The sequence below is a fragment of the Hippocampus zosterae genome, chromosome 9, assembly GCF_025434085.1.
Source record: "Hippocampus zosterae strain Florida chromosome 9, ASM2543408v3, whole genome shotgun sequence".
Taxonomy (NCBI): domain Eukaryota; kingdom Metazoa; phylum Chordata; class Actinopteri; order Syngnathiformes; family Syngnathidae; genus Hippocampus; species Hippocampus zosterae.
Genome location: NC_067459.1, coordinates 11,175,663 through 11,188,410, shown reverse-complemented (window position 1 = coordinate 11,188,410; position 12,748 = coordinate 11,175,663). Strand labels below are relative to the sequence as shown.

Sequence of the window (12,748 nt, the reverse complement as noted above, 5' to 3'; positions counted from 1 at the left end):
AAGTCAGAGAACATAGCAAAGTACCTGCGGACACCCATTTCACGAACGATCTATTCAACCGATTAAGAAAGCCGTGTTGTATTTCTCGGTACCCACCCAAAATGATGATGGCTCGGATTTATAAAAGTCATGTTTTATTTTATTTTATAGTGACTATTTTTGTATGGTGAAGTATTAATGTTGAGTTACTCGTCAGAGAGACGTTAAAAATGTAAAGACAGTGAGGTTGTTTTTGTTTGATTGATGGCCAGTCTGATCTGCAACAGCCAATCACGGCGTAACTGAAAATAAGGTTTCGGCATGCAGACGTATACGTGATGACTATGTCAATGTTTGCGTCCTGCACATTTTTCAAAGTGTGGCAAGGCACGTGTGTTTTGTATTTTGTGGACGACACATTTCTCTCATGAAGTGACTTAAGATTTGTAGTGAGCGCCTCAATGAAGAGGCAAACAACGGGAAATCCCTAATACTTGGACGATCATGCGAATATTTTCAGTGAGTCTTTGGAAATCTAAAATGAATAGAAATATTGTTTTTCTTGTCAACTCTGTAGCAGACAATTGTTGAACCGGGTCGAAGCAATATGTCAGCCCTTCTGCCATGTTGTATGTGGGTTTAAGATTAGCCATAAATTCGGCAAATAATACCATAAAAGTGAGCCAGGATAACATCAAATCAAAAGCAAAAGCAATAATTCCATCTTAATCCAATGAGTTTTTGCTGATGATACATCTCCAAGGAGGAAGCACCTTTACGATTTGCTTCACTTTCCCACATACGGCTACAGCGTTGATATACTCCAAAAGACGTCTTTGTACATGTAATGTTGTCTAGGATAATACTTGCTATGTGAATAGATGGCGCAAAGTCAGCGCTAGCGTTTGTAAGGTAATAATTCCCTACCCCATTCATTTCATAAGAATGGAATCGGTTCTGCCTCTGCCGTTAGCCTCTCTCCCATGGCGTCATGCACAGACATTTTTTTTTCTCTTCAGAGGTGCTTGGGGTGGACCAGGACGGAAGCACGTTAAAAGGACGAGGATGCACAGGGACGGAGGGTGATTATTATATGACTAAAGACGGAGGGACGATGGCGGAAGGGTACCCGGTTCGCGGTTGGAGGACGGAACGTCAAAATAGTTTTTTTTTTTTTTTTTTGTTATGACATACATCTGAGCTAGGGGCATTCGTGCGCTGTAGGAATTCGGTCCCGAAAATAACCATTCACGAACACGTCACTTGCCGACCTTTATTGAAGCAAATCGGTGCTCGCATAGAAATTTTTTACATGATGAGCAAAAATACATCATTGCGTTAATTGATCTTATAGCGTGTTTGTGGTATACGCGCGATGACCAACACTGCACACCATCACATAAAACAAATTCCCCCTACTGTCAGTCACAAATCTATCGTCGTACCAAGACTGACCTGCGAGAGGCAGTCTGGTGAGAAAAAAAAACATTCAGACTTGTCGGATAATACAAAGAGGAAATACAAAGTAGATGAAGAAAAGCCAAGTTTTCTGGTAACTACCTTTTGGTTGCAAACTGAACTCTTTGTCATCTGCATTGTGCTGAAAGACATGTTATACAAACACTTAACTCTAACTCAAACAGCTGATTCTCTATTTGTATCTGGCACAGCGCACGCTCCTTTACTGGCTAGTGAATGGTTATATTATTGAGGATCAGCGTTGTGTACAAACAATTGGGTCACTCAAATTTTGCTTGATTATTGGTGTGTGTAAAATATATGTGTAAGTACTCTGGGGCAGGGGCAATGGTTCCATTGTGACTCAAGTGGCATAATGAGAAAATTAATCCCTCCCAAATAAATAAATAAATAAATAAATCCTAGAGCTAATCTATTAGTTAGCCAGTTACTATCTGATGCAACACATTGGGAATAAACAGAACTTCACTATTTATTTGCACTGTGGGACAGACTCATGACTCCAAATATATTTCACAATCCACACACGTAACTGGTTCCCCATTATCCTCCACAAGGTTTTGCGTAAATGGGCTTGTGCAGCATTTTATATCATCGGACAAATCAAGAAACCAAAGGCGATCAAAATAATACCATCTAGAGTGGTAGCTTCATGCTTTGAAGAGGTAAAAATTCCTGTGGTTTGGATCCACGTCTGCATCCTTTGTTCTTGGCCTATGCATGGCATTCATCATTTGGATGAGAAGTATGGAAGTACGAGCTCTTTACAAAATATTTAAAGATGGAAATCATTAACAAATTGCTCTGCTAATATTGCGACATACATCATAAGCAATTGAAAGATCTGTTCACATCGAGGCATTGTGTCTACTTCAACACTTCCGCTGAACATATGCGGTTCACTTTTGCTCCACGTTTGTATGCCAAGTATGAAGAGAAAATCCACATTGTGTTATTTTATTGTGGATGTGTACGCACAGCCTTGAAAGTGCACTTGTCCCACGAGCCACGGCAACAGCAGAGATCAACACAGTGGTGGCGATGGTGGTTCAGTATCGCCTAATGAGCGGGACAACTGAAACGCCGTGTGGCTTCTGCATGGTTTTTGAAAGTTTTCTAGCCTTGCGGGAATGTGTCAGACTCTGTTTTTGGCTCACTTGCTACTCCTCACTTCTGTTTTTTTTTCTTTTTCTCCCCCCCCTCTAATACTCGACTGATGTGTCACTCCCTTATCTCTTTATCTCGCACACTTTCCACGCTAATCTCCATTTTCTCACTCCTTGGTATCAATGTAGGCGGTGTAAAAGACAATGTAGCAACTCCAAAGACGCTCATTAGCAAGCATCTCCCACAGCGCGTCTGTTTTATATTGCGGGGCCATTGCTACCTTTGCCAGTAGGCCCTGGTTGGCCTGACTTGGACCCTCGTGTCAACGTGTTTGTGGCTATTATGACATATCATTAGACAAGAATGTCTGTGCTTCCTCTTCTCTCGCCCACAGAAATGCTTTAAAAAAGAAAAAGGACAGAGAGCTTGAAAACATCACATTCCCACAGGTTAACGTGTCATTTGGGGTTCCTCTTCGATCTGCTGTCAGCATACGATAATGTATAAAACATGGCCGCGTTGCATTCAAATAAAGTGTGGCCATCCAGCGTGGGGTAACCGCCAAAGAGGAGCAAAGACTAGATCGCCACACAAATGATACCCTTTATGATCATAGTTTGTCTGTGTTTTTTTATAGTGCGACGACAAAGCCGTGTGAATGAATCCAGAGGGCTATTTATCGTGCCGTTTGTCACTCGTAGTGCGATTTGTTAAAAAATTCAAGGCAAGCGTCACTGCTAAGATGGAGATCAGGTGGGAGGTGTTTGTTCTTGGTTGTGGTCCTCGCCTGAGTCATTGCACCAATGTCAGTCGGCATGTATGACTCAACGGGCGGCCACAGTGAGTATTTCTCAATGTTGTGTTCCGAAATATAAGTAAAACGATTCAAATCATTCATTTTTCTACATGTCCACACGATTACAGTCATTTTAAGGTGCGTGAGGTGTTCTCCCGAGAAGCCGTGCGAGGCGAGGACGCGCTCGTCTTGCTACACTTTGGTTTTGTTGAGCGTGTGGGCGTCCATGAACCTCATGTGAATTATTGAGTCCAAAAACAGCAAGAGTTGACTTTCTTCTGACAGCTACGAGGCCATCACGGTTTACGTTGCACTGAAGCTACATTAACTGCAAGCAGGCATTACTTTGAACTATAGCATGTTGTCGGGAAAAGCTACGCTCCAACTTCCACGCATCATGCTGTGAGGAGTCTTGGTTATTGCTCAAGGAGTTTATTTATTTATTTATTTATTATTCATTTTTTAAGTGGTTAAAATGGCAGAATTTGAAACGATAGTAATGAAATAAATATGCCCCTCACATTTTTTAAAAATATTTCTTACGAAAGTTTAAAAAGCTGAGTTTAAAAGAGTTTTTTTAAATCAGCAAAAAAAAAAAAAATGTATTTTTTGATAAAAATAATCAACTTTGAGACATATGTTCTGACTTGAAGTTTTGTTAAAATGTATGTCAGTGTAAGAATTAACTTGGATGTAAAATGTTGCTTCAATATTTTGGTCTTGGTCTAGCTTGCCATTTTTTCTTCAGAGGGAGAAAAAGTCAAATTTAGACCAAATTTGGATATGCTTTTTTGAAGAAGAAAAATAACAGTTTTTCTTAAAACATGAAAAATCACTTCCAAGAACTGACTTGAGCTTTGCAAACGAAATGACTAATATTATATTATTAAATATTATTTAAATGTGAAAATACATTGACAGTTTTTACTACCCAACGACAATATGGAAAAATGTATTATTAAATAAAAAAAATCTTATTAGGGATACATGCAGGGTTTTTTTAAATTACCATTATTACTTTTTAATTTAAGGACAAAAACTCAAGATTTGGACATACATGATTTTCGTTGAACTTTTAACATAACGATGTTATGTTAAAATGCAGAAGAGTTAAAACAGGGGTGTCAAACTCATTTTCGTCGTGGGCCAATTTGGAGCTACGTCTTCCCTCGAAGGGCTACAGTGAAACGACAAAATTCCTACTTGTACACAACTAATTAATACAGTACTATTTTTTAAATCAGTCGCGTCTATTATAATAGTTTGTTCATTTATTGTTCAAGTGAGTGTAAACAGGGTAACTAAATTATTGCAAAATCTCCACATTATTTGTTGCACATGACAATTTCGGTACGGATTTTGGCAAGTTGACACAAATGATTTGCTTTTGCAGGCCACACAAAATGAGCTGGCGGGCCGGATCTGGCCCCCGGGCCTTGAGTTTGACACCATGAGTTATAATTAGCATGGAATACACTAAATGGCTCTTGGGCATTCTTTTTGAAGAAGACAACTGAGTATTTTTGGAGATACATGTTTTTGTTTGACATGAAGTTTTGTAAAAATGCAGGTCAGTTTCAAGAATAAGCTTCTGCTTCACGGTAAAAGGTCCAAAAAACAACAACAACAACTCAATATTTGCTTTTTATTTGACGGAAACCGGAAGAATTATGGTCAATTTAAAGGATTAGCTTGAGTTATGCTAAATGCCGCGGGCTTTTAGAAAAAAAATAAAATCCACCTTTGGAGATATATGCTTTATATTTGAGCCACTTTGTTGAAACGTCAACAAGTCTTGGTAAAATACTGATACATGTATTCACTTCGGATTACACTAATTGGCTAATTCTTACAGAAACTTAAAAAACCTGGGGAGATACACTGTACATGCTTTTTGTAGAACCAAGATGTATTTCAGGTCATTTGAAAGAATTTTACTCCAAGTATGCTGAAAAGGCTCTTCGTGATTTGAAGCTCACCCTACATGAAGATGCATGCTTTATGTTGAACGGCACTGCTTTGTAAAAATAATGATCCAGAAGAAATGGCTTGGGGTATGTTCAAAGACTTCATATCTGCTTTTAACTTAAAAAGTCAGTCTAAAAAAATGACTTGGGGAATGCTTTAGGGCTGAACGATTAATCCAATTAAAATGGACATGGTAATGTAGTCGAATGTAATTTTTGAATCACAAGGGCTGCAATTTGGGGGAAAAGAAAAACAAACCAAAAAAAACAAAAAACAACCCGCTTCCTTTCAGTCAGTCATTAGGATAGATTTGTTTCTTTTATACACACATGTATGTTTCATTTGTTGATTTATATCGTGTCTATATTGCTTAAGAAGAGTAGTCCACATCATTGTTTTATGAAACTTGAGTTGAAGAGATAAAGCCACAGGTTGGTTTTCATCATCGTCGTAATTTGACACGACTTACTGACTTATATTCACATGCACTTGTTGGGCAGAATTTTGAGATATGATCGTAGTGAATTCTTAAAAGACTATGAAGTCAAAGTCTCTAGTAAGGTCACAATTAACTGAAGCAGATAAATAAACTGTCATGAATTTGTGATTCATCTGCCATTATTTCAGCATAAACCTAACCTATAAGACCAAAACATTTATGGAGAACAAATCTGATCGAGTCGGAGCAAGTAACAATACAGATCTCAATTTTAAAAATTGGGAAGAGGGCCCCGAAAAAAAATCAGATATTAATTTGCAAACGTGGAGTACATCCGTTCAACGAATTTGCTTTATTAATGCTAAATTCTTCTTTTAAATTTTAAAGGAGAACATTTACCAATATGACCAACTTCCTGAAAAGATTCAGGTTAGTTTAGAGAATAAGCTAAGCCTTAAAGCAGGTTTTTAAGTATATATTGAGAGGCCGGCTCCTTACAGTAAGCAGTATATAACATGTTTCAAGGTGTCGGCAGCAAATGGGGCCCTATTTGTTGCCTCTCAACACCCAAAAAGAACAAACAAGGTAATTTCTGTTTTATTATTGCAAACCACATGATTGCAATGCAAGATCACATGTGCAGATTGTCAAATAAACGGCAGCGTGCTGCGTGTTGCCGGCGAGTCGATGCCTTCCGGCTCGTAAACACTTTCTGCGCGGCGAACCGATTTGTTTGACTCTGTTCAGAGTCGGTGCAAACCAAAATAATTTCCCTTGACCTCGAATTAAATCGCTTCACTCCGGTTTTGAATTTAAAAGAAAAAAAAGCCATTCCTCCACTGATTTTTACACTTTATTTTACTGTGAACCCCCCCCCCCCCAAAAAAAAAACAGACGGATCACATGCAATCCTGCTTTTGCTGTTCCCTTAGAGGAAAAGTCTGTTAAGTTGAAAAAGTAGTCTCTTTGAGGTACTTTGACATCATGTGATCAAGCTCATCGAGCATGAAACACCAGCGTTCTTCAAGCGCGTTCTCGCTCTGAGTCACGGTCTTCCCCCTTAGTTGCATGTTAAATAGCTCTCGTCTTCTCCACTGCGTGTTGTTTTGTGTTTACCATCTTTGCACAGCCACTCTCACATTGCATGAATTGATCACCACGAACTCCTTTGTACCTTCGCACACAAACTGAAACCTCCTGCGCTGTTCAAAGTAGAAACAAAGAAGCAGCTATTTGAAGGATGCTCGCGCCATCCAAATAAATAAATCAACAAGGCAGATAATGAAAGCCATGCCGGCGCGGTGCTGCTTCAAATGGGCCGGTGTCATTCACTGTCATAGCGGGGGGAATTAGAGCCAATTTTACACTAATCCGGAACAGACTTGTTCTCTTCTGAGGTCCTAGTGGCTTGCACTATCGTCCCAGGCAAAGTCATACAGAGGCACAGAGTTGCACCTCGGCACCATTATTCTTAGCATGTGTTCAGACTAATTTCCTGCCTCGTTAGAGAAAGTTTTTTCAAATTCACATTAGTAGGAGGGCTGGGCCGAACGGAGGTGTTGGGTTCCACTTTACGTGTCACTGAAAGACGTGACATGTCGAGGTAGGTGCGCAGGCCCTATCGGAGTAGTTTTCCAGAGGTTGAATGGGTAAGTGAGGATCAGTTTGGTTCAATTTCCTCTATTAAATATACGAGATCTGTCACGTGAATGTATGATTACTAAACAATAATAAATCCAACAAATATGAAATAGATGCTTGACTTACCATAACTCTGGTATGCAGCATATTATGTATACGTGGTTAAAAAGGGTCAATGAATGTCAGTTTGACTTGAAACAAGCTTGCATAACTATCTATAGGCAGTCGCGTTGCTGCTAAATGATAACTCTGTATTAAATATAAACTGCATTTGAAGATATGACGGATAAGTTGTAAATATGGTTGATTGAATAGCAGAAATGAATGCCAGTTTACCTTGAACCAAGTTCTGAAAACACTAAATTACATCTGTAAAAAGCATCATTTTTTGATAAAGTGCTTATTTTTGACACAATATTTCCAGAGTGGACTGTCTAAGATGGTCGCTAATGAGGGGAAAAAGTTAATGAGTGTGTGTCCAAACTAGGTGTTGCCATAGTGTGTCACGTGTCAAAAAATAGGAAGAATCATCAGCACTGTAGCTTTAGCGTGGAAACACTTCCAAATTGGCCGCTACAAGCAGGTCCACAGGGAAATGGCAGGAATTTCCTCCAAACACATCCTTTACCCAAGATCCAAGGACTTGCGGGACATCCACCATAAATAAGTATGAGTACTGTATTACCTTGGAGTATAGTATCAGTCATCATCATTTTCTGTTTTGTTTGACTTTATTAGAACAGGTTGCTCATACTTCAATCAACCTGTTTTGTGTCAGGTGTGCCACTTTTATCTCTTTCCTCACTACCCCTTCCTGTCCTCCAGTTCCTGGTTCAGTTCAGCCTAAATTCTGTTCTGGAGACTTCTCGGTGCATGATAGGATTTTTCCTCTGCTGAGTGACTATGAAATAGCTTCAACGAAGAAACGACACAAACCTAGCTAAGCGAGCTCGCAGATGCAGAAAAATAGAATGACTCCCTTTTCTTGTCACTTGTTGCTAGGCAGATTTGGAAAACAACATCTAACTCAAGGAGGAATGCTCATTTAAAAGTAACACAAGAAATGCTGAAACTAAAGTTGACACCCCCTTTCCCCTTCTGACGGTAGCTTAGCGTTGTCTTGGGATGTATTTCAGTTGGGATAAGCTGCGATTACTCGCTCGTGATTGGATATTGCCAATCAAGTCAGCGACATGGAGGCCACCGAAACGAAAGCCAACTGTTGAAATCCAGTGCATGTGTTTGTGATTGTCATTTATACTCCTCACCATGGGAAAATGTACTGCATTTCTTCCTGTCTGTACCACTCCGGGCATACGAGGATGCGATTCAAGTTTAAATGATCGTTTTTTTTCTTGACAGAGCTTATTGATCTTGCTTTCTTAGGATGACATTTCATACCACTGCTTGTGCATGATTTGCTTCGTTCATCAATTTAGGTGCATTTTTCGGTCACGCTGATTGTGTTTTAATGTAGACAGCTGGGCTCAATATTGCAAAAAATGTGAATATTATTTTGAATGTCAGTGAAATTAAGTCACTTGAGGAATATTCACATGACATTACTTAATTTCCATGAAGTGAATTTTATGTGGTGAAAAATGCATTCAAGTGAACGCTACAAGTCATTATTGTGTAAAGTGACAAAATCTCTCAATGATGCTACAATGATCTGAACTCGTTGTAAATAAAGTTTTTGGAGTGTTGTTTTTCCATGGATGGCCTTTGAAAAGATGTGTTACTTGGCACATTTTTTTAATTCGGGCTCTTCCTTCACCCCCCCCCACCCCAAAAAAAAATTGTATGCATGTGTTTTCGCTTCATGGCGCACATTTTAAAACACAAGAAAGAGCACAAGCCAACAGCACAAACACACAAACATACTGAAAACAAAGTATAAGGTTTTTTTTAAGTATTGAAAAATGTCTACTTGACGTGTGTGTGTGTATGTGTGTGTGTGCGTGTGTGCGTGTGTGCGTGTGCGTTTCCCCTGTTTGGTTTCAGTTCTCTCTCGAGTTGTTTGCCGCATCATGATGTTGAGATCGATAGCTCAAGGTGCTAAATGCCAACCCACACATCGGTTTTGTTGCTGTATTTGGTTTTTGGGTTACCTTGAGAGAAAAAAAGGATCGCCACAAATGAATAAATCTTTGATTATTTTGATTTTTTTGTGAATAATGGCTGGATTATGAAATTTAAAAAATTAAGATAAGATATCCTTTATTCGTCCCACACTGGGGAAATTTAAGGTGTTGCAATCATCCAAATTCAGATTATCCCATTGACATATCACTTTTTACCAGTGAGTATTGATGACCTTTGTGTACATGATGACTATCTGCAATGACTCTTCTCATGTCTTTGATTCTTACTCACAGTGGACGCAGAGCAAGTGGGTTCATTGGGGTCCGAGGGAGAGGATGAGGTGGGCCTCTGGAGCCTGGAAGCCCAGGAGAACCTGGACAAGACGAGCCGGACTCCCAGCGAGGGCACGGAAGAGCCCGGCAGCCCCGCCCTCTCCGCGCAGCCCCATAGCCTCAGTCCAGGGAGCGGCGGCGACAGCGGCAGGAAATTCTGGGCCCAGGTGGAGCCGGAATCCGAGGCCACAGACGACGGCGGCGGTGGCGGCGCCGGCGCCGGCAGCGGCGCCTCTGCCACCGATAGGGAGGGGGAGCTGGGATCACTGAGGATGCGTTGTAAGTTGACAATAAATCACAAGATTTTATCTGGGCCACCATCCAGACAAGTGGGTGGACTTGGACTGTTTTTATGTAAATAGCGTCGCAGACATTCACAAACCAAATGCAGAGGTGGTAAAATACATGTGCTTTTGAAATTCTTAATTCTCAATCAAACAATAACGTTACGGATCACACAAAAGCACCACTTTGAATCCACTATGAAACTTTGTAACTGCATTGTTTGCTATATTGCAGACTCGGGAACAGATTCACGACTGATGTTGTTTGAAGGCACATTTGACTCTTGGCATTTCCAGGCCATAACTGTTTGAACCAGGAAGTTGCAAGTTGATCCAACAACAGCAAACATGTACACTTAGCTTTCACTACTGAATAATACAGAAGAATAATCAATAAAAATGACAGGAAGAATGTTCAAATGAGAGCTAACATCTTATGTTATCAAATAACAGTGGTAATTTTCTGAGGATTTTTTTCCCCCCGCAAGAAACCTCACATTATTGAGAATATTATATTCGGAGGATAACGTTTTTTTACCAAGAAAAGTGAAGAAATGAGAGAGAAAAATATAGATGATTTTATTCTCTTAATATTCTCAGATTAAATTTCTTCAAAAGAAATAAAGGTTGGAACGTTATATGTTCCTAATTTTGAATCTGAATCCAAACTTAAACATTAGAGAACAAGAAGCTGCCATACATGATGCAGTTTATTAAAAGTAACGGCAACAAATACTTGGTTAAAAGATAATATTCATAAAAGTGCTACTTTTAATACAACGACACAGTTGAAAGTGAAAACGTGTCATTATATTTTTATTTTATTCCCATAGGATAAGACTATTATCCTCATAATACTGAAACATTGCATTGATGATATTAACACTTTTAGCGCTTAATATTGCAACTTTATTCTCAATAGTATATTAATCCTTTCAGCAGTTACTAAAGTTGACAGCTTATCAGGTTGCAGGATGCATGAAAGGGTTAACACAGGTACATGTTTATAAGATAAGATAAGATAATATCAGAAAACCTTTATTGTTTCACAATGGAGAAATCCCCAATTTACAGTAGCAACATTTTGAAAGAGAGAAGAGCAAAAAGTATATAAATAAATATCAAATGTATATATATATATATATATATATATATATATATATATAATATGCATAAAATTATTTTATTCTCTGTAATATGACTTTGTTCTATGTAGAATGACAGCTAATTTATCTCAATGTCAGAACTTAATTTTGTAATATTACAACCATCGTTTGACTGATTTCATGTGCAGCACGATTTAATGGGTTGACATTTTAAAAGTGTAACAAAGAGCAAACGATTTCTGCCAATTGTGTGTGTGTGTGTGTGTGTGTGCGTGTTTTTTACAGACACACACACACACACACACACACACGCTAACACATGACTACATAATGACATTTAAACCCCCCCCAAATTCTATAAATTCTGCTGATTTTTTTCTCTGTCATTTTAAAAGTGTAACAAAGAGCAAACGATTTCTGCCAATTGTGTGTGTGTGTGTGTGTGTGTGCGTGCGTGCGTGTTTTTTACAGACACACACACACACACACACACACACACACACACACACACACACACACACACACACGCTAACACATGACTACATAATGACATTTAACCCCCCCTCCAAATTCTATAAATTCTGCTGATTTTTCTCTCTGTTGTTAAGTTCAAAAGATACTAATGGACAAAATCAAGTTAAACATTAAAATGTTCTGCCTGTAATTCATGTTTTTGATGTTGTAAGCATTAAGGAACCAAAAAAAAGGATTGTAATTTTGTTTTTGGGCCTGCGTGGGTTTTCTCCGGGTGCTCCGGTTTCCTCCCACATTGCAAAAACATGCATGGCAGGCTGATTGGACGCTCTAAATTGTCCCTAGGTGTGAGTGTGAGTGCGAATGGTTGTTCGTCTCTGTGTGCCCTGCGATTGGCTGGCAACCAATTCAGGGTGTCCCCCGCCTACTGCCCGAAGACAGCTGGGATAGGCTCCAGCACCCCCCGCGACCCTAGTGAGGATTAAGCGGTCCAGAAAATGGATGGATGGATGGATGAATTTTGTTTTTTTATTAATCGGCCAATGAATCGATTTTCCGAATTTCATTCTGCCAAATTTTGCATCTGCCTAAAAAAATCAAAAACATAAAACAAATCCAAATCAGTTAGACTCTAATTACAACCCCCCCCCCCCCCCCTCATTAAATGACACTCATATGTCAACTTTGTTCTCATGGTTCCATTGCATAGTGACCAAAATACTTTTTCGACGAAATGTACAGTACTCCTCTGTATTATTATTCAGTACAGCGCTGCATCAAAGGCTCATCAGAGCATGACAAAAGGCGGCGTGTCACACTGTTTCCACGCATCAAAGAGATGACGTTGCGGCCGGCGCTGCTGCGACGCGAGGCCTTTCCCTTTTTAATTCCGGCAAGATGAAAGCCTCACGCAGCTCGCCGACTTAACGGGCACTTAGCCACTCGTGTGATTTTGGCCGTGCCGCCGCGAAAAGGCACGGCGGAGTTTTTACAGAGCCTGACCGCACAAGCTCGGTCCCCAGGCCACATAAAAAAACATCTCCAAATTTGCCAACATC

The 12,748-nt window shown here is 39.6% G+C and overlaps 1 protein-coding gene across 2 annotated transcripts in view; it reads left to right on the top strand.

Annotated features, from left to right (window-relative positions):
* The window catches only part of LOC127607566 (zinc finger E-box-binding homeobox 2-like), a 46,577-nt gene that overhangs the window by 25,840 nt on the left and 7,989 nt on the right, over positions 1-12,748 (top strand). The window contains exons 1-2 of one of the 2 annotated variants that reach the window (XM_052076009.1): positions 3,345-3,405; positions 9,788-10,105. In XM_052076009.1, coding sequence (XP_051931969.1) covers positions 3,369-3,405; positions 9,788-10,105 — 355 coding nt within the window. In that variant the 5' untranslated portion in view covers positions 3,345-3,368. Of the gene's footprint in view, positions 1-3,344; positions 3,406-9,787; positions 10,106-12,748 lie in introns of those variants that run through there. The other variant, XM_052076008.1, reaches the window with a different exon arrangement.